General features: G+C 37.3%; 1 protein-coding gene across 3 annotated transcripts in view; it reads left to right on the top strand.

Annotated features, from left to right (window-relative positions):
- Window positions 1-23401, top strand: part of cobl (cordon-bleu WH2 repeat protein) — a 52877-nt gene that overhangs the window by 11627 nt on the left and 17849 nt on the right. For 2 of the 3 annotated variants that reach the window (XM_015001017.2, XM_015001020.2), the window contains 7 exons: window positions 1067-1261; window positions 3688-3898; window positions 5910-6138; window positions 6748-6792; window positions 7437-7525; window positions 7956-8027; window positions 12901-13083. In XM_015001017.2, the coding sequence (XP_014856503.2) occupies window positions 1067-1261; window positions 3688-3898; window positions 5910-6138; window positions 6748-6792; window positions 7437-7525; window positions 7956-8027; window positions 12901-13083 (1024 nt within the window). The remainder of the gene's footprint in view (window positions 1-1066; window positions 1262-3687; window positions 3899-5909; window positions 6139-6747; window positions 6793-7436; window positions 7526-7955; window positions 8028-12900; window positions 13084-23401) is intronic. The other variant, XM_088013563.1, reaches the window with a different exon arrangement.

Genomic DNA, 23401 nt, shown 5'->3' on the forward strand with positions numbered 1-23401 from the left:
TGTTAAATTTAGCAGTTTTTAAATAAAGATACTTGTCACACAGAATGTTACACCTTAATTATTATAATTATTTTCTTTAAAATTTATGTGAGCAGAAACAAGACATAAAACAATGTTATATCTATAATAAATTTTAAAAAACTTCAGTATGATGAAGTCAACATATAACAGTACTATTACAAACTTATTTAAAGCTTGTCTCCAAGCCTGCATATTAGGAGCCTTTCAGACATCAAAAAATGTCTGCACAGCAGTAAGTGGGGGAGGGGCAGCACTACATTAATCTACACTTACAGGCATACAGATGAAATTTTCTTTATTACCTCAGAAACCAGTTTTAGTCGTGAAATGCTCACACTTTAAACCCTTTGTTTACCTCGATGCCAGTAACCAGTCCTTTCCAGGTTTCATCTTTAGTAAAACTATGATTCATCGGGTGTTTTATAGGTTTATAGGTGACTATATTTTTTATAATGACCTGTTACTGCATATTTTTTATTTAAAATAATTACCCAGAGCTGCAATAAGATTGAAAAGAGAGATGTTTATGAGGGGTGCAATGGAATGCAATTCAAAGGCGAGAACTAAGTGACACAAAGGCATTTCATAGAAGTGTGGGCAGTCTGGGATATAGGCGAGATAGCGGAAGGAGAATCCGCAGAAATTGTTAGATTGTTGTTGTGAGTCATTTCAGAGTCGCGTGGGATCAGTAGCTGTTCAAAGATTAAACATCTTGATAGCCAAACAGATGATTTCAGTTTCCGTTGTAGTATGAACGATGTCTTTGGCGCAACACTGCACCAAAGACAGAAATGCAGAAAAAAAAAAAATGTCATTGGTATTCAGGCTGCTCCTGAGGTGGCAACAGTGGAATCCATTCACAAGGCCGGGTTGTGATGCAAGTAGTGCTGAATTCAAGAGAAACAAAAGTGTCTCAGTTGAAATAGAAGCAAAAATAAAATTAGTACTTCTAAAACGGTAATAGAAAACACCTGGAAACATCTAATATTTCCCCGTATCTTTTTCTTTTTTTTTCTTTTTTATCTTTGGACTTGTCATTATCCAGGAGGAGAATGAAAGTTGCTGCCCCACCTCCACCGCAGGCCCCCCAACCTGCTCCCCGTCATTTGTTCAGGCACTCTGTACCTGAAGGAGGAGGGACATCAGCCATGGATATCAAGGAAAACATCCTCAGGCCCACCGTCGTTTTCCAGCTAACTCTGCCACATGGCTACCAGGTTTCTGTAACAGAGGATGGAAGGTTAGTCCAATGAGAGTGCACTGAAGCACATGTTTAATCTCTCAAATTCCAGTGGTATTTGTTCACTCACTTTGTTCTTCCATTGCTTTTGTCTGTGAGATATTTTGGCTGTGAATGCCGATACAAGTTCTACAATCTACTGCTATTCTATTTAAACTGATAAATCTGTAAATATTACAATCTTGGAGTCGGATCATGCGAGTTAAACTCCCAAACTGGAATATGATAAATGGATGTTGCCCTATTTTGTGGAGCCTGGTGAATGTTCACATGCCATTCTCTACACAGTGCACTGGCCTTTGTCCTGGTGTGCGGTCAGCTGACCTGCTAATGCACTCCATAATGAGGTTCCTGCTGCTGAGGCAGAAAATTGGGGACGTCTTTGATAAAAAAAAAAAACAACAAGCCTCTCTATTACCCAAGTAGAATCTTAAGGCCAGCAGATGTCTCCATTGTATTTCCCACCAGTGTACAAAAATAATTATTTTTTTTGTTGTTGTTTTTTTCCTCTGGTTTTCCTCTACTTCTTGGTTAGTTAGAAAATCATTGAGAAGTAAAATTATTTCAAGAAATGTAACTCGTACATGTATTTTTTTTTAATGCAAAGACACAATATTTTTTTATGTTGATGATTATAGCTTTTATTAACCAGTTAAAAAGTTATTCTTAATTCAGAAATTCTATGTTGTTGCCTAAACTATACTGTCTGGACTGTTGTCCAGTTTTAAGTCATTGTCAGTCTCCTTATGGAGAGTCTCGAGAGAATCCAAACATGAAGAGTTTCCCTTTGACATTTAACCTTTTGAAGCAGTGTCTGTTTTTAACAGTGGGGGTTGTGGAAGAGCAAATCTCACTGTATTCAACAGCTGATAGCAAAACAATTGTGTGACAGGTTGTACATTTCTAATATAGTTCTAGCAACAGAGGCTTTACAAGTATAAATTATTTGCCCATTTTTGCAGTTTTTCCATGCTTTTGCTCCTTTGTCTACCAGCCATTTTCCTTCCACTCAACTTTCCAATAACATGCCTGGATACAGGACTTTGTAAACAACCAGGTTCTTTGACGATTACCTATTTACAAATTAATATCTGTCAAGTCAGCAGTCGTCTTCGTAACTGTTTAGGCCATAAAACAACATTTTTGTTTGTTTTTTTATTGGTCATTTGTAAAATTACAATTTAAAAAATGCGTGACATTATGTTTTATGCAGTAGCCATGTTTTTCTAGAAGGTTTTGGATAAAAACAATTTCACAATATTAGAAATTGGTTCTTTTATTGAATGCAAATAGATGTGGTCAGCATTTGATATCATGATTTGCATTGACTTACAGAAATCTCTATCTAACTCTTGTATAAGAATACTCAGTTATGTAGAAAAAAGCTGACAGCATATTGGAAAAGGGTTAAAAGAATCAGTGTTTGTGAGTTGAGCTGATACTGATCTCTGTTATGTCAAAAACCTTTTTAATGCCCCTGTACAGCACTCTTATCAAATTGGTTACATAATTTAGTTGTGTAACTCATATCTTTATTTTCTGTTGCATGTTATGCACCGGGTAGATAACATGTAGCATGCTACTCAGAAACCCGGAATCGTTAGGACAGCTAATAGCCGATTATTTAACTTTGATGAATTGCACCACAGTGTTTTAATATTATGAAAATCATATGCCACTGTGTTGCCTTTTCAGGCCCACATATGGAGTTCACTGATTCCAAAGTCAGAGATTTTCTCTTCAGCGGTCTTTGTTGTGCCATCGGTCTCCGTTATGTCATTTGATCTGGATTTTCCCACAAAAGGAGAGCATTTATTTCTTTGTCTGACGATTGACAGATGATAGACCTAATCATCACTTGCCCTCTCCAACTGGATTGCAAAGCAAATGAATAAGTAGAGGGCAGAGCCAGTCTTGTTGCACTAATGTTTTCTTTGCTGTTGTCTTCTCTTGGATAAACCTTGTAGTTCATAGTTGATACATGGACAAACTGACCAAGTAAAGTAAAGGCAAATTGCAATATTAGTCAGTATTTAAAAGGAAAAAAAATATATATCTATTTACTACTCGTTTTGCTTATTGATAACTTATTGCTGTTTAGTTTTAAATTTGACTTGGATACTTTTAGAACAACACTGTGCAGTGCTCCTCTATGGACTCCACAGTTAGATATGAACACATCACATGTTTGAGTTTTCCGAAAAGCAAAGGAAAAACGTCAGTTAATTCTGGCAAAAAAAAAACAAAAAAACTTATTGTCCTGCTTATTTGCAGTTCATTAGGTAAGAGTTCGTTTTGCTTTCCTTTTTTTTTTGTGAAGCTGAAGCTAGGTAGGCTTTGTAACCCAATATTCTGTCCTTACACAGACGGGCACACGCATATTATCTGGACACACTTTCACTCCTCTTTCTTTTCTTGTCTCCCAGTAAACCCTTGATGGATTTGCTGGTCGATCTGTGTGGTCACCACCATCTTAACCCGTCAATGCACACCTTGGAGCTGCTTTCCCCCGACGGTCACTCTTTGGGATTCAAGCCCAACGCCCTGCTTGGCTCCTTCAATGTGGCCTGCGTGCTCATCAAGGAGAAAGTCGTGGAGGAGAAAGTGTCGCGTAGACCAGCTCCTAAAGTGCCAGAGGTGAGTTTTGGGGAATCTCGCTTTTGTTGCAGCAGGTCCCACTTTTTTTTGTTGTGCACACATTGCGTTTTGAAGTCTATTTGAGGTCATTTAAAAAATACTGCATACGTTACCGCCTGAAATCGTTTAAAATTGGCCACGATTCTTATATGTTCTGTTGTGGCCAAAGGTATTTTCCTAAAATGAAGTAGATATTATAATAAAAGAGGATTACAATTGGAGAACATCTTTTTTTTCAGTCATATATGAATAATTATCAGTTAATACATTTAAGATCCTAGAAAAAATAGATTACATTGTGTAACAATATTTCATATTATGTGCTTTATGCTGCTGCTATGAGGCCCCATGTAATCTTTCTTCCACCCTGTCCACTTTGTACCAATGACCACTGGCAGAAGGCAAGGCCAGTAAAACCTGTAAGGGCTCATGCTAAGGTAGGAAACTGGTTGCTTGTAAGCTGGCCTGTACATACTAGAGTCAATTTTATACACTCTTTATTTTTTGTGTGCCTTTTCTGAGTGGAAACTCTACAGGTTGTGTTAACATTCAAGCTTTTTACTTATTTTTTTCCCCCTCTTCAGCTGTTTCTTTCTTTGTGTCTTTTTCTCTGCCTCTCCTTAGCTATCCTCAGGTGTTTCAATATTTGATGAGTGCCTTACCTTTAGTTACCATGCATTATTTCTCTGCTGTTCTCAGGGCTCAGTGGCAGCTCTGTCTGCCTGTGACCCCACCTGGCCTCAGGCCAGAGGCCAACACTCCTCCAACAACTGCTGTCAGTCATTTACTGTTTTATCCCTTCACCCATTGGGCTTTTCAGCAGTTAAAGTCAGACTGCTGTGGGATCAGTTTGTACTCAGCTGATCAATAATAGGTATGCCCTATTAAAATATCCTAATTGGCCATCGGATTAATCATGCTAGATCAATTATTGAAATGATCATCAGCTATTTTAGTAGTCAAGTGTGCAGACTTTAAAAAAAGGTCATTTGAAGAAAGAACAACACACTTTGAGCCAAAACAGTAAATGTATACATTTTACATTTAAAAGAAACAAATTATGTAAAGACATAATATATAGAACTCCTAGAAACTTATTCTAGTTTCTCCTGCTTCAAATTCTGTAAAATGGAAAACCTACAATAATCACCTTTTGTTATCCAATTATTAATTGGTTAATTAGAAAAAAAATGCTCAACTGGTTAGCCCTGCTCTATATTGATGCTATTTTAAGCAAAAGAGCTTGAGCATTTCACAGGTTTACGTTAGAAACATTTTTTATTTAGCTTTATATGCATTCTTTGCTCCACATGATCAAACGCGCACTAAAGGAATGCTATGTTTAAACAATAAATTGTTTATTCTATTTTAAAAAGCAGGTTGAATTCTTTGTTTTTATTTTTGCATTTTCTATGCATTTCTAATATTTAATCAAATAAACTGCAAGTGATTAAATGAAAAATCTGCACAATGTGTGAATTTTTTAAATCAAGTTTATCGTCAGAATATTTGATAGAATAAGTGCTTACTAAAATAATCATTAGCTGCAAACACTTATTTCCCATTATGCTGCCAAATCCTTCTGATCCAATGAGGCATGGACTCAATCAACGTTTTCATCAGATATTGTTCCAGAGTCGTCACGTTGTCAGTAATGAAGATAATTTGTGAGTCTCAAACTCTCTGTGATCTGCAGATGATGGAGAAAGACTTGCAGGTGCAGAAAAGATGTGGACTGGTAAACAGACCTGTCATGTCGCATACGACACGCTAGTCATTTAAAAGCATCACATACTTGATGCTTTCTGTTTCAATCTGTCCATCAAGCATCGGCAACTTTTTTCTTTTATTAGAAGTGCAACCATATATTTTTCTACTTTCCCATCGTCCAACTAAACAATTGGAATTTGTTAATTGACTGACGCATGTTTACTTGATGAGGCATTTGTCTGACCGGCAGACCTGGATTTACTGACCAATTGTCTCCATCATTATCTCCTTTGTGTGTCAGAAAACTGTGCGTTTGATGGTGAACTTCCACGGCAACCAGAAGGCCGTGTTACGGGTCAACCCGCTGGTTCCGCTCCAGGCTTTGATACCGGCCATCTGCGACAAGTGTGATTTTGACCCGGCACATGTCCTGCTCCTGAAAGACTGCGTCAGTCGCCACGAGTTACCGCTGGACAAATCTCTGACAGAGCTGGGCATCAAAGAACTCTACGTGCACGATCAGAGTCTAGGTAAACCTTAACCTGATTTAACGCTAATTCTAATGTGGTGCTTACTTACGATGGCTGTTTCAGTGACAAATGTCAACCTTGGGTGGAATAGGGTTTGTTTTATGTGGATATTTTGTCTTATCTGTTCAGTTGCGATTGGATTCAAGGTCAGATTTTATGATTCATGTCATGCTGAGAAACCAAAGCCAGAGAGATTCTGTTTTTATCACAGAAATTCTTGGTGTGGCGCAGAATGATGCAAGCAAAACATTATGTCATGTTTATGGTCAAATGCAGTTATGTAATTTTTAGCAACCAGCTGCGTTAACCACTAGTATGCATGCAGTCTCCTGGCAGGAGGAGCGTCATTTCAGACTTTTTCACTATTCTTAGTGTCCTAAATATGTGCATTATCACATCACACTTTGGTATATTTCAAACACAAGAGCATGCATATTTTCACCCGGGTACTGTGAAATTGTTTATTTGCGTGAGTATTCTCCACATTAGTTTAGTCTGTTGCATTTTTAGATGTTTGAAAGTCTCCACAGAGCAGAAACGATTTATCAGTTTATAGCAATGCGGGTTATGTATCAATGACTCAGTCTGTTTGTAACATTTTTTTTCCAGTTTTACAGCCTAAAATGGCTTCTGCCCCTGTTCTGAACAACTCAGGTATACGTCCTCCATGTTGCTGGTGCTAATGTTGTCTATGCTAACCCCCAATGGCTGTTTAACCCAATCTACTGCTGCTTCCTCATTAACAAAGTCTTGTTAATGCTTTTATTAAGCTTCGTAGGATGCTTATAGTAAGACTGTTTAAAAAAAAAAAAAAGGTGTGAATTTCTTATTGTAATACGTGTGAACCTTGTTGACACCTTTTTTTTCTGAATAATTGTAATGAACTTAATTAGCTTTGCTAATTTAGAGACCCAATCACATCACTGCTCAGTAGTTTAGCACGAAAATAGCATTTTTATTTGGACACATCAGTTTAACATGTGAAGGTTAAATAAAACTGGTAGAAAACAATTGGGTTTTGGCGCCCTCTGCTGGGCAATAAAATAAGATATTGCAATTGAATTCGTTTTTTCATTAATTAAAACCACTTTTGGATGTTCTTGTGTAAAAGTAATGTAAATAACATAATTTAAATTGAATGTTGTTATAAAAAACACTCTGACTTCTTTATAACTGTGATTTATGCATTGCTACAGTTTCAGAATAACACTACCCCCTAACTCTTTTAATATGACTCATTATATTAAAATTGATGCCATGTCTAACTTCACTTCCTCTACTTGTTTCTGTTTTTGTAGATTCTTTTTATTCCAGTACTACTAGTCTGGGAAGACCCCATAAGAAAGGGTTGCTAAATATTTTCCCATTCAGCAAAAGGAAATCAAAGGTAAGATTTTAAATGTCACATGTAGGGAGTCAACTAACCTAACATCTGTATTTAATTTATTTTCCTAGTTAAAAGTAAACCTGTATTGTGTATAAGTCTAAAGCATCTGAACAAAGTTGTAAGGCACATTCCTTGAGTTACGGTCATACTTTTGGACAGATACAAAATGGCTTCTTCTACATTGTTGAAAATATCTGCTCTCTCTCATTTTATTAAACACAAATGTGTCTGATTCCTGCTTGAGGCCGTCTCAAAAATTCATCTTTCATCAGAAAGATGCATTTTTAAGATTACATTCTTAAGAACAATGATGAGGTTGAGGATCAGATTGCTCTCTAATGTAAAACAGCTAGAGAAAATGCTTTGAAAAACACTAAATGCACGTGTGTGTCTTTGAATGCTGCATGTGTGTATTCCTTTCCATTTGCAGACTGACAATAAGTCTTTGGACATGGATGGCTTTGATGACATTGCAGTTCAAAACTCAGACACAAAATTCAATGTAAGTATTTAAAATATATTTATTAATCTCATCTGAACCAGTGCTATCCATTTTTATGAGTGGATAACATAACAGTTGATTGCAGGATGTATTGAGTCGGCAAGTTGTTGGACTCACTTTGTCCTTAGTATATAGTTTAAAATGTAATGTTGCTTTGTTTCCAATCAGTGAAGAATTTTATTCTTGCTCAGCAGTTTTGTGTGAGGTAAAAATCATTTATATGTTGATAGGTCTAATCCATTAGGATCAAACTGTACCAAAGAAAAAATAATGTGGCCACGGAAAAAATCCCTTATGTTGAAAAGTTGCAAATTTGCAAGAAAAGGGTAGATTTATTTATTTTATTTTTTTCTGATTAAAGGCACAAATTTCCAGTATTAAAAGTTGAACATTCTTTGTCATTTAAAGGCATAAATTAACATGCAACTGGAAGCACTGCATGCTTGAACAGTGTTGTGGCTTATGCACATCCTTTTGATGAAAGTCCAAATGCGGAGTTGCAGTACATGTTTATTCTAGTTAAAGCTGGGTCATTAAAATGTTGGTCACTGTAACTGCAGTAAAGGGACACTGTTTTCTTTTGTCCTCCAGAGGGCAGCAGCTGTCTTTACATTTGTAAGCAGGCCTCTGTCATGTTAATGTAGAAAAATAACCTGCTTTACATGCAAACACTTAATTATAAGTTGGACAATTACAACAGACGGGTATACCGGTTATTATTAATAGAGAGTAGTAAGTGGAGAGCAATGAACCTTATTCCTAAACACAGTCAGAAGGTTAAGATCAGCAGCTTCTTAGTTTGATTGAACATCTGAAAATGTTTAGTAAAATTAGACTCCTTGATAGATGCGTTTGCAACTAATTATTTCAGGTTTAAGCATCAATGTAAAACTTCCCGTAACCACACGCCACTGCAAGGCAGATTCACAGCTGCTGAGGTCTGCTTGTTACACCCATAACTTCATTAAGAAGGGAGTCAATTGCATTAGGTAGAGAAACACTGGCCGGCTCTCTGCTGTTCAGTTTCACTGAGATAAAAAGCTGCTTGTTGGACTCCACCCTCCTGTTTTCTGTCATATCACTAACACTGTGCATTGCCTCCATTTTTGGTCTGCTTGCTGATGATGCTTTATAGCATATTTCTCATTGTATGCCTCATAATTATTTGAAAATGTTGAGAATGAAAACGTTTGAACTGAGTCAGGAAGTGTTAAAAAAAAAAGAAGGAATGCATGGATGGGATTTATGCGTGCAAATCGCAATGTAATAGGCATTGTGTCATCTTTATGATGTAATCCAAATACCAAAATGTATCTAAGGCAGTGGCAGCTAAGTTTGATTTATAGATATTTTCATTCTTAGCCTTATCGCCATCAGTGGGCCTCAATGCAGCTTGGCTTTCGTCTCTGATATGATTGTTCTTCATTCACTGACTGTTATCAGACCACACACATGCCATTTGTGCACCAAAACACACACACACACACCTCCACGCATGCATACACGCTGTGTTATCAGCTTGAAGGCATCAAATTACACTACCTTGGCTACATTAGCAGTAAAAGCCCAGCCTCTTATCTGTAATTGTTCATTAAGGGCTAAACTACTGGGTAGGTCAGGGTAAGAGTGTGTGGTCCTAGAAACTCTGACATTTCACATGTCCTCTATATTTGGGTAATTCTGTTTCAAATGGAAGCTAGTTAAAAAAACTAAAACAAAGTATTAATTTAATTCAGTTGTGTGACAGAATATTATAATGCTAAAGTGAGCCACAGATTTCAGCACAAAAAAGGAAAAATGTTTTTGTTTCGCTTACATTTTATGTAACAGAGTGTCCTTCAAGTGTGTCTGTGGAAAAATGAAAGATTCTACATCACTCTAACTAACCATGATGTTTTAATGAGTGGACAACTCAACTGTCCATGCATTACAATATGGACAATCGTCCATATTGTAATGGCTCACAAATCAGCCAAAGGCGCCGAGTTGTAAGCACAACTCAATAAAGGGCTACAAGGCCGTATCCAAGTGTCTTCCAGTTGGCCCAGTATAAATGTTATACAAGACTTTCCACATGGTGAAAAAAAAAAACCCCAGTTACTTTTAGGATATGCCTGTGTCGTTTCCAACCAGGATAAGAAAAAAGAATCCAGTTTGAATGAAAAATATATTTAAAACTAAATGATGGGCTTAACTGTACCTCTGGCATTATGTCCTTCTGGAACGCAAACCATCGCTCCTTTCATTTTCACACCAACTCCGATCAGCTTTCCTATCCCTGCTGAAGAAAAGTACCCCACAGCATGATGCTGCCACTGCCAGCAGACGGCATTAGTCTTCCTCTGCATGTAAAATGTTCAGTTTTGCTCTCATCTAACCAGGACACCTCCTTCCGCATTTGCTGCTGTTTCTTATGTGGTCTGTGTCAAACTGCAAACTCGACTTTTTCTTATATCCCCCTTCTCAGTAAAAGCTTTCTTCTTGCCACTCATCAATACAGGCTAAATTTGTGGACTGTAAGACTAACAGTTGTCTTGTCGGCAGATTCTTGAGCCGCAGTTTTCTGCTGCGGGTCTCGTGGCTGCTTCTCTGATTAACGCGTTGTTGCTCGGCCTGTCAGTCCAAGTGGACACACCGTCTCTTTGTTGGTTTACAGTTTGTCTGTATTCTTTCTCTCTAGTGGGGTTCTTGCCTAATCTACTCTAATAAACCTTTGAGGATTTGCAGAACTACTTTGCAAAAAAAAAAAATCTGTAACAGATTTTTTTTTTTTTTACTTTAAATTTTTAGCCTTTAATTTATTTAGGGATGTCAGATTAAAGTTAAAGATTTGGAACAAGTTAAGGGGGAATAAATAAATAAATATGCTTCATCTTGATATTGGGTGATACTTATTCATGTTTTAGTAGGTTACCGTTTTATAATTATTCTCTGAAAGTACTCGAGATCTAAATCCCCTTTGCCCATAAACTCTGCATGAACTCTGCTGAATTATAATATTTGTGAGAGCATGTGTCTTCTCCCTCTGCACTCTGCCAAGCCCTGCTGAAGTCTTTAAAAAGGTTTCTGTATTTCTCCCTCATGCATTCTGTCAGTTATTCATTTTCTGAGGTCTATAAAATACCCAGCCTTTATAGCTTTCTTTTTTTTTTCCCCCCCCCATTTTTCTTCCCCTCCAATCACACACTTGCACTTGTGATCTTAGATGAAACCGACTTGAAAGATTCAACCAGAGGGCAGAGAAATGCTGCGTACTTTACATTCAGTGACTTTTAAATGGTAGCACAAAAACAAGTCCTCAAAGTTCAAATCGCAGCAGGCGTCGGCGCTTTTAATCGTCGTCGTAAGCCACATTTGTTTTTAAGTACCTTAAGTTATTTGCTAATGTGTTGTTTTCTATATATAGCTCTCAGTAATGGGCATCACTACAAGATGCAGTATGTAAATGATGCTCCTCTTGGTTCCGTTTGTGTTGCTCTCATCGTTATTATGAATGCGGTGCCGACTTGTGTTCCCTTCCCAAGTGCCTCTGATCTAGTTTACCCACTCGCGGTTTTCATGTTTTTAACTAGGTCGAAGGAGAAGGAGCGAGCAGGTGAAAAAGTCAGATAGAGTTCATTCGAATTTCTTCCTTTGAAATGTTTTTTTTTTTTGACTTGAAATGTGTTCTTTTTTGGGGGATTCCATATCGTATCAGCCTCCCCTCAAGCGTCCCTTTTGTGTTTTCATCACTCAGTTTGCTGCCTGCCACAGTTCCTTCTGTCTGTCTCTTATCCTGTCACCCTGTGAACGTATCTGTCAGACCACAGAGAGAACAACTGTTCAGTCAAAGAAGAGTTGTACCATTTTGCAAGTATTTTACTGATTTATTTCATATTTTAGTGTCAGTTAAGGTCAGGACTGTGGGATGTTTTGTGCGTTACAGTGTAGAAAAATGCTTCTTTACAGCAAAATACAAAAAGCCTCTCTAGTGCACTGTGGTTGTCGTCTGAGCTCGCTTCTCTTTTCTTCTGTTTCTGAGACTTTATTAAAGAAATACCTTTTCTTCACCGCCTTTAAAGCCATTATTAAAGTTTTTTTAAATTTTTCTCTCTTGTTTTTGCTCCTCTTGATCATGGCATGTTTTCACCATGGGTATTGTTACTTTAAGTGATCGGAACGTAATGTTCCTTCTTGCTCTTTTATCTCACATTCAGGCATTGTCTGAACCCATTGCTTAATTTGCTTTTAAACATTTTACTTCGATCATGGGGCCGCGCACCCTGGTGTGGTGCCCCTGTTGTGCCAAGGCTCTGTACCAAGCTGAGCCACAGGGAGGCTCAGATTTTCAGGAGCACTCAAGGCTGTCTTTGATCACACATTCAAGTCCTTTTTTTTTTTTCCTGTTAAAGTGCATTCAGTCAAGAGCAGCCACCCTTTGAAAGTAAGCATGCACTTTCAGCTTGATCACATAAATGCTGCAGTATTAGTTATGACCAAAGAATTACTTATATTGTCGGTCTCTTTGTGCTTCTGAGTATCCGTGTGTGTTTGCGATCCTTATTTAGACAGATTTAGACAGCTTTATGCTCCCACAGGGCTTGAAGTGCCAGTAATGTGAAAATCATTAAGTCTTTGTGTAGCAGCTTTGAATTAAACTTGGTAGACTTAAAGCTAAACATTGAAATGAGTAAATCATTATTAAAAAGATGAAAACAATCCTTTGAAGGTAGATTTAATCTTGAAATAGTGCAAGATCTATTTCTATTCTCAGCATTTTATGACAAAGATATTAAATAGAGCCTAGATTTGTGTATCACACATACGCATATGTATTTTTTTCTTGTTTGAGATTTGATTCCTTCTCTCCTGTTATTCTTCTTCTAACCCACAGGGTCTGTCCACTGTGTCAGGGGTCTCCTATAAAGAGGAACATCCAGGTTCCCTGGAGCAGTCTCAGTCCGTCACCGATATTCCCACGATGCATGCCAAAGCTGAGTCCAAGAAGAGAAGGGCCCCAGCACCACCTGCTGTCCCAGTACCCAGCCAAGGAAACACAAGCTTTAAGAGCAATCAGGTGAAGAGATAAAAACGCTGACACTGTGCGGTGCTCAAACTTAGAACCATTAGCGAGACGAAGCATGGCACTTGTTGAACACCTGTTGATGTAGATACACACTGTTTTTTTTTCTTAACATTTGTCTTTAAAAACATTAGTTCTCTGGTGTTGTACAGAACATCAGAGGGGTAATTTTTCTTTGTACATATGCAAAACAACTCTTCCAAACTTTTGTCCTTTTACAATGTAGATCTGCACAGATCTTCATCCATGCATCCATATTCAAATCCTGACCAGTTCTTCTGAAAGTCTGACTGAAAAAAAAAAAAAAAAAAAAAAAAAAAATATATATATATATATATATATATATATATAGTCAAAGAATTGTCAGGCATTAAAACAAACAGAAAAAAAAACAGTTTTAAATTGTCAACCTTGATGTAAGCAAAAAACAGCTTTATCCCTCTTTTTTTCCATGTGGGTGACGTCGTTGGAATGAATCATCTCTGCTGTGTCCTCTACAAAGTGGCATTGTGGTGGAAAATGTTGTTTAGCAACTAATATCCGTCCTCACTTCATTTGATTACAGGGTTCTGTGAATTTGGAGGAGTCTGTGTTCATAAGTGTTACTGAGGAGAAACGTTATTCCCATGTTAACATGGACAATTGTGCTATTCTCACTGGCTTAATTAAAGCACACAAACAAACGGAGTACAAAGAAGCAGAAGTTGTTTCTGAGAAAGTATCACCGACTCCAAACAGCTGACCGTGATGTGATGGAGGCTCAAGCCAGAGAGATAAAAAAAAAAAAAAAAAAAGAGAATAAGACAAGAACTTTTTTTTTTTTTTTTTTTTTTTTTTTTTTTTTTTTTTCCATTGTACATTTGATTTCATACCAGATGAGCTTATAGATATACATTACCCCCAACACTTATGTTCCTGTGGAGGACACCAGATTTCTATTAACAAATTTACCAGGAACTATTTTTGGAGAAACAAGCCCACAGCATGACGTATCCTCTCCCATTCTAAAAAGCGAACATGAACTTATTTTTTCACATGTCCTTCTTTAGTTTCACACCACACCCAACTGCGGTGTGTGGTTATGTGATCAACAAATTTGACGTGCAAGATGTAGTAATGGATACCGACATCACAACGCAGGCATTGGGAATAATGAGATTTTTATAACGGGGCTTTATAAGGCCAGTGCAGTGGAGGTAATGAAGGCAGGTCGAAGAAGAAGGAGGAAAAAAAAAAAACTACATCAGCCGTAATGACAGAATTATGAGGGTTAGAATCTCAGTTGTCCAATTATCTGGCAGTCTTGGTTGTGGCATCATGTCACCTTTGGGAATTAGTTTTTCTTTCTCACTTTGCTGAGATGATGTGGATGTAACGGGACCATTTCTTCTTTGTACTATTTTAAGTGGAAACTGGAAATATAACTTCTCGTAAAAGTATTTGTTGAATATTTAACTCATTTTCTCATGTTATACCTCAAGACTGCAGAGTGTAAACAGATTCTCAGTTGTATGTAGGTTTTGGCCATTTTGTGCCCCAACGTCATCAAATATGGAAAGTTTAAGGGGTGGGAATACTTTTGCAAGGCACTAGAGGAATTGTAAATTGGTCTTAAATCTTTTTTTTTTTTTTTTTATCACAGTAACTGTTATTGCAAATGCAATAGTTTACCTATTTCATAAATGTACTCAAAACAACTATAGGATTTTATCATTTTGTTACAGTATGGGATCATGTTGTTTTAATACATATTTTATGGCTTTTTGCATGCATTTACCAGCAGGGCCAAAACTTCTTGTTGGTGCTATGTGAATGCAACTTAACACTGATAATACACTTTTCAGTGTATTTGTTACTAAATAATAAATGTTTAATATTCAAATCCCCCCCTTTCTTTCCCTTGCACTGTGACTCCAAAGACACTCGGTGTAATTGTTTTTGCTACTTTTAGGGATTGTAAATTTGACTTGCTCAGACAGAGATTTGATATTTATCCTTGCACCTGTCAGACTGAGGGTTATGGCTGACACCAGATCCAAATTACAACAACACCTCTGGGATGCTGCTAAACAGAGCAGGAGCTGGAAAGGTTAGCTGACGACCCGATGACTGGTCTAATAATAGATGTCTCCATCTTGCTGTTGTGCACCGTTACTAAGTCTGTCAACTGTGTCATATGTATTTATACAGGTCCTCTTGTTGCAAGAGTGCCGTCACTGTAGTGCTGGTGGCATCTCATGTTTCTTGTCTGAGGATTTCTCTTGTTAAAGAGTAACAAGGACAAGCTGTTGATGGCTTAGCTGGTCTTATCAACAATTCGCCACCTGTACACTGTGTTTTTTGAAGTGTACGCAAATCGTTGCATCAGAATAGCGTATTGACATTAGATGCTGAGATGATGTGAGCTTGTAAACTCTAAATCAGCAGGAATATATCTTGGGACAGAACTGAAATATGAGCTGCTCAAAGATTACAGCTGTGCCTGACCTGTAAATTTTTTATCCGTGCTGTTAAAAAGGATTTCAACTCGTGCCAGTTAAGATTGCCAGAGCAGCCAGGTCTGATCAAGAACTCTTCTGAAGGGCATTGGCTTTAAAGAGCCCTGCATGACTTAATACTGTCAAACAACTGAACGTGTCGAATCCAATCGCTTCACAGTGAACAGTTGTGCTTTTTTATTTGCTTGAAATGTAGCAATGTATTTGCTGCAGGCGTTTGAAGAAATTGGATATTCTGTGGAGGAGAACTTGAACTTATAAAACTGGCACGATTTTGAGTGCACTCATTAAGCGTATCAAACTTTTGCAATTGTGGAGGCTTTATTATATATTTTTGTCCCTTTTTTTTCCCCCGTTTCAATCACCCTGCACTGTATCCAAGAACCTCTATCTTTGCCTTATACCAGCAAAAATACAGTTATAAACATATCCGTGGGTGTTCTGGGAGAGACAGGCATATTGGGAACATAATAGCAGGTCTTCTGAGGACAGCTATTTATTATGACTGTCCTCATTACGAAGGTCCCTCTGATCAAAGGAAGCTTATGTGGTCAACTAATTTGATGTGTAAGATGTAGTAATGGATACTGACATCACAAAAACGGGTAATGGAAATAATGAGATTGCTATAACAAAGCTTTATAAAGCCAATACAATGGAGATAATGAAGGCAGGTCAAAGAAGAAGAAGGAAAAAAAAAAAACTAAATCAGCCTTAATGAAAGAATTATATGGGTTAGAATCTCTTTATTCCTGATTTTAGTGGAGATTTCAAGGCAAGTGGGTATTTACAAACTATTACAAATGATCAGTCTTCAACAAATGAAGGTTTTGTTACACAGAGCACTCTGCACAGACCGTGTTTTATGTACTTTCTGTTCCTTTACTTTAGTAGCTGAAATATTAAGGCATACATTACATTATTTGTACTTAATGCATCAAGCTACAGTAGATAAAGTTGCCCAAACTACTACTTCAAAACTTTAATAACAAAAAATCCTGTACAGCATGCAGTGTGGATGGCTGCCTGTGGGACCGCTCTCACCTTACGCGAGAAGGACACGGCAGGGTAAAAGTTCAAAACAGGCTAAGTAGCATTACAGAGTCGGAGTAAAGGAGTACTAAAGCCAGCAGGGGGGCCTTGCAACCTCATTATGTTTCGCTTTGTCAGTAAATTGTATTTCAAATTAAATTTCGATTTTTGCCTTCTTATCTCGGTTGTTGTGCTCCCACGCTTTCCCTTTCAGCAATGGAGTCATGCAGCTACTGTTACAGAACCTTCTGGCTGTATTCTGAGAAGCTGATTCTCTTATGAACCCAGACAGAAGTATGGAGAGAAAAAAAAAAAAAGAGCCAGAAATGATGACGGGACGTTGAGAAAGTCAAATCGAATACAGATCAAGTTGCAATTGAGGCAAGTTACTCATATTATAGGATCACATATCTAAAATATTTCAGTATTTACTTTTGAGTTAAAACATTTTTAATAGACGTAGTGTTGATAATTAACATTTTTCATTTAAAAGAAAAACACATGTAATTTTAAAGTTGTTTCTGGAAATCCTTAATTTCTCAGCCTCGAAGCAAATCCAGTTAAAAACTTTAGAAGATAAGCTATGCTTTCTTATCTGATAATTTTTGTGTTTTAAAGAACAGACGAATAGTTGACATTTTTCTCATTTATATTTCAGTTTTGTCAGAAAAGAGATTTTCAGTTTTTGCTCCTTGGATTATTGCTTACAAATGTGGGTTTTTCATAACCCACACTGCATTTACATTGAATAAATACAGTTTTATTGTTTTTAGTCTTTGTCTTTAATGTGCGTCATTCATATGATTAATTACACACTTTAATTAAAATGTTCAGGGTCCACTCGCCTACCTGCCAGAGCGATCAGGGAACTGTGATGTCATACATGCATCTGTGCTGATGTCTGTTCGAGTTTACAGACCCTGACATGCCATAATATCGAATGATATATCTCGTTACATGAACCTTAAAGGTTGTTCAGTTATCTGGCAGTCATGGTTGCGGCACGTCAGCTGTGGGAATTTGTTTTCCAGTTGCTTTCCAGTTTGCTCAGTAGAATTTATGGATGGTGTGGTTGTAACAGGACCATCTGTTCTCTGTACTTTTAACATAATGTGTTTATATGCATTTATAATCGTTTTATAACCAGCTTTTGAACTTTTGTTTCTAAGTTAAAGGACTTAATATCTATTAAGTCATTTAATAAAGGACTGAAAGATTACAAAGTGATGCGATCTCTCACTTTGCAAATTGCTGATTGAAGAGGGGAAAATAATCAACTCGAATTTTGATGCAATCTAACATGCAGCTTTGTTTCGGTCAGATAATGAACAGACATCTGGATGTTTACCCACCTGCCTCGTGGCTATAGTATCTCTCCAAATATGTTTCAGGAACAAAACATTTTTTTCCTGAATCAGTTGGAAGCACTAGAAAAGAAGTTCACTGGTGCCAAAACCAACAGGCAGCACTTCCTCTGCACGTTCTTATCCATATCCGTCCTTATTTTATAGCCCTTGTTTTGGTTGGATAGTGCTACAGCTGAAAACAGCAGGTGCTCTGGGTCCTGTAGATCCATCTGTATTTTACATTCTCCAGTAGGTTTCTTTAGGTTACAGTTTGTCTCTGTGCACCGATGTACAGTACAGTGACCTGCAAAAATATTTAAATCCCTCAATTGTTTTGACATTTTGTAATGGAAAAATCCCAAACTTTGCTCCCAGCAGAAAGTAGAGCATGACTGTGAACTGGAATAAAAGATGCAAGATTTTCAAACATCTTGAGTAAACATCATCCCATAGAGCACTGTTAAGACTATCTTCTAAAAATTGAAAGCAAACCTGTGAAGATGTGGCTTTCCATGCTAGCAAGCTAGCAAAGAGGGCATCAATCAGAGCTAATTCTAAATATGGAGTGGCTGTTGAGATCCACAGCTCAGGTGGATGACTCTCTGGACCTGACAACTTTATTTGTTTGAAAGTTAAAGAGAAATGGCCTTACAAAAGAGTGATAAGAAAACAAGTTGTTGTCAGCTTTTGAAGTTTAAAAGCTGACTTTTAAAGGTTGTCACTAATACGTTATTGGGAAGGGGGACATGGATGCAAGTTACGGTGGTCTGGCCAGATTAGACCAAAGCTGGACTGTAGACATACAACACAGCCAGGGCTACAATGAAATGGTTTAGATCGAAGAATGTTCATTTGTTAAAACGGCCTAGTCAATGTTCATGTGCAAATCTAGTAGAGACACAGTGCAACAGGATATACGGATTTACAGTTAGTATTGAAGTGAAAAGTCATAGAAAACAAGGAATCTGAACATAAGTGCAACATTGTCAGATTTTTCTTTCTTTTTTTTTTTTTTTTTTTTTGTAATAAAATGTGAAAACCATGTGGAGTGTCAGAAAGAGTAGGAGCTCCTTAAAGAGACAGAGGCCAGATTTGAGAAGTCACTTTTTTTAAAAGTTTGATATAAACACCATTTTTACAATGACTTAAGGCAACATAGTTACTTGAATATTCTATAAAATGACACTATTCTTCAAGAGCAATGAGCTCAGCCACAAAATAAGTCAATTTTCAGTCAAAAGTTTGATGGTACATTTTCTTTTTGTTTTTATATATTAGTTGTGTCCAGACTTTCACAGCATTACCCATATGCCATTATTTTAGTGTCGATGTGAGAAATATCTGATCTTTCAAGAAACCACCTTAACACTGCAACAGGTGAATGAGTTTTGGGGGAGCGTTGTGCTTTTCCATCCGCCAAACCCGAACCCTCTTGTTGTGCTCGGTTATTGTGAAGCCAAATTCTGTAATGCGAGCGAAAACGAAGTCTAGGGTTCATTACAAGAAAACAATATGCGCTTTCTTTTCTTGTGCATAGTCCTTGACGGTTGAGAGAGGACGACGAAGGGGCCAGGATTAGGGGAACCTGGCCCCTCCTGTGTAGGACACGTTCTCTTTGGACGTGAGGCTGTCCAAACATGTTATGTATGAAGTCATTCAGTGCAGATTGGACAAATGAATGGGAACACGTGAATGTTTGTGTCGGGTTCAAAGCAACTGAGGCTTCGTTTTTCGTGTGAGCATTACTGGGGTTGATTTAAGGTTTGTCTAAATTAGAATTTTTTTGTAAACGGAATGTTTTTGTGTTGGAGGAGTTGTTGACTATAAATGACAAAGATGAAACTTTCTGTTTTTACAGATTTGGTTACTTTTAGGTTAAATTACTGCTTCAATCACCTCTCTGCTGTAATTTCATCCAGTTTGCAAATAAATGTAATTATCTTTCCTTGCTGATGAAAAGAAAGAGGTAAGAAAAAACTTGAAATATCAGTGGGTTAGCAGAACAGGTTGGACAACAATGAAACTGGGTCAGCCGTGCGTCTCCTGATCCATTTCTGCACCCTTCGCCCCCACCCTTGTGCCTCACTGACACACATTGTTGAAACCTTTTTACATGAAACCTCTTTCATCTTACACTCACAACCCTACATCTTCATCATGACAGTGACACTGAAACGCACAGCAGCTGTCTTCCAGCCTGCTGCTTTGAGGGTGTTTATGACATTGGAGTCCGTCGTGTTTGGCTGCTATTTTTACCTTTGACATGTACATGCGTTTGCACAAACTCGTGCAGTTGTGAGTAAGCCCCTGTATGTAGACAAGCCCGAGCACACACAAATAAAATGTCTAATAGATGGTCATACTCCAGTTTGCATTCCACATTAGTGCTGTAATGTTGCTCCGTTAAAAAGACCCTTATCTGCAACGGACGAATGGTAGCTTGGCCAGGTTTAAGCATCTATTTGCGTGGCTCTGTATGGTCATAATGCTCAATCATTGGGCCCTTATTCTCACAAGTTATAAAGTGGAACAAGTAAAAGACAAACCAGTCTGTTCTGGTTCATTTTGTCTCTCTGTCTTTGTATTTTTACTGACTTGAACAGCTGTGATTAGTGTGCTTGAATCGTGTTACATTCACAGTGGCTCACAAAAATATTGGTACCACCTGAAAATTCTCTCATTCTGTCATTTTTAAATCAAACTTCAATGTATTTTTTAAGGGGAACCCTACGTGATAGACCAACACAAAGTAGTGCACAAATTTGAAATGAAAGAAGTATACATTGGTGTCTTTTTTTTCAAATAAAAATCTGAATAGTGTAATGTGGATATACATTTAGGCCTAGACAAATCCAGAGCAAAAGCTTTCTGTCAAAAATCTATGACTCAGTTAATGGAATAAATTGTTTAGTAAAGCAGTGTAAAATTTTCCGAAGTCCTGTAAACTTACTCTGTAGTCTTTTTATTTAGACACTAAATAAACCAGGAATGTCTCTTATCTTCTGTTGGGCTGTTTTTTTTTAATCAAAAAATCAAATTCAAAAGCCAAAGGAATACAAATTGCTGGTATTTCCATGTCTTCACATGGCTAGTGTTTATATTTTCTCTTATCTGTTCTTCACATTAATATAAAGATTGTTATCCTTTAGTTTGTCACTGATTAGGTTTCTCTTTGAAGCATCATAGTATTACATGTTTGTTCCTTTTTTTTTTTTACTGAAACTAAACAGAGCATCTTTGTGGTGAAGTCTGTTTAAGATCAAAAATAAAAATCTGTAAATGCTGATCTTAGCAATTTAAACTTTTGGCACATAAAAATGACTTGGAACTTGCAGTGAAATTCTTTTGAGGCTAAAGATTGCCTTGTAAATGTGGTTTAATATAGCTTGAAGCCTTATCTCTGATTCATACTCATAAGTGCATGCTGCATTCCCAGTCACGGCGCCATAAGCTCAAGAGAGCAACACGCATTTAATGCTGCTTAACAATCCTATCTATGCTGTTCAACTCAAGCCAAGAGTATCATTATGATTAGAAATGAGAGTGTGTATCCAACTGCTTATCAGGTGGACCCCATGAAATACTCCTTTCAAGACACTGGCTTCACTGAGGTCCCATACTTTTATTCTGTCGAGAAAACAATCACCCAAACTAGTATACATGCAGAAATACACTCATGTACACAGACAGACACGCACAAACACAAACAACACATGGGCCTTCTCACGCATGTACATCCATCTCCCAAAGCAAGTCAATCATGCATTGCAGTTCAACTTTGGCCCATTTCCATGTATATATAAATACTGGGGTGGGAGAAAAACAGGAGAGCCTTGAAGAAAAGGACAGCTAGTTGGAACGGGTGGTGGGGGACATTCATGTTTCTATAGAATGCCATGCACCGGGTTCACTGAGTTCATGTGTGAACCCTGTGTGCCTGCAGAAAGACAAGGTGGCCTGATCTCTTTTATGCCCTGCTGAATGATGCAACCCTGTGTGCAACTCTGGGCATGTTGTCTGTCGAGTTTCAGAGAGAGCAAAAATAGAAGGCAAGAGCCACTTGGAAATTTAAAATCTATTCTGCTATACCACGTCTTATCACAATAATAATGAATTTTTTAGCGCTGACCTCGTGGAGAAAGTGAATGGCTTTGTCTCCCTGTAGTGTAAATTAGTTCATTTGTAGCTTATTTTGTTAGACTCAGAACTTTTGTCTTGCTCACTTTCTGTTTTTATCCACTCACTTCTTTTCCACTTGCTTTTACATTGAAGAAATCTGGTTTAGCTTATTTTTTTCTTTCAGAATGCTAACTTTATGTTAAAAACTCATTAGTGTAGCTTAATAGGAAACTATTGGTTGGCTGTAATATCATTTTAAACTCAGGACTACTGGTGTATGGCATGCAATGAATCCGGACAATGCTGTCATTTGAATAAAAGAAAACGTACATTTCTAATTTTTAAATGACATTCGTTTATAAGTTGGAACTTAAGAAATATCCCAGTTAAAAGTTCACACTGGTGTTCTGTTACAATACCACCGCATCATTTTAAATAAATTGCTGGGAGACCTTAAATGTCTTCGATTGAAGAAGAATGTTGACACACTAATGGCTAAAAGACTCAGACCTCTGCCAGCACTCCACTCAATTTGATTACTTGGCTGTAAAATTGTTTCAGTCCTGACAGGCTGAATTTACTAAACGATTAATGCTTAAACCAGACGCATACAGTGACTTGCAAAACTATTAATTTATCCAGAAATATTTTCTACATTTTTTTCAATTACAGTGACAGAACTTGATGCTTGATGTATTTTACTGGAATTCTATGTTGGGTGTAGCAATTTAGTATTTTTACAAAATTCAGTGCAGCCATCTATCTTCAGGGTGAATATGTAAGCAGAGTCATGTTGTGTGTAAATTAAACACAGCTGCCCTTAAAAGGTCTTTGAGGTTTGTTAGAGAACAGTGGTAAGCAAATGTAAATCACAAGGACAGGTAGGAGGAAGAGCATTAAACAGAGAAGCAACCAAATGGAGCATTGTAACTTTGGAGGAGCTGTGGAGTTTCACAACCCAGATCAGGGATAGGCCTGTCACGATAACAAATTTTGCTGGACGATTAATTGTCTAAAAAATTGAGATAAGCGATAATATTGTTTCAAGACCTTTTGACACTGATTTAATGGAAATGACTAATAATGCATGTGATTTCCTGCCATAGATAGATGCACTTTATTTTCAAAAGAACACAACACTGGAACTGATGAACTAAACAAAACAACCAAAAACAAAAATAAAATGGATTCTCAGTCTCCAGTAACAAAAAATGTACTTGAATAAAAAGTAAACAACATAAAGCCAAAGTGGAAGTAAATATTGCATTCAACCAAAAGAGTGCAGATTATGAAGTCTGTATACTATATTGCCCTTCA

The sequence above is a fragment of the Poecilia mexicana genome, unplaced genomic scaffold (assembly GCF_051168715.1).
Source record: "Poecilia mexicana isolate PSO_F unplaced genomic scaffold, ASM5116871v1 scaffold_16, whole genome shotgun sequence".
Lineage (NCBI taxonomy): Eukaryota > Metazoa > Chordata > Actinopteri > Cyprinodontiformes > Poeciliidae > Poecilia > Poecilia mexicana.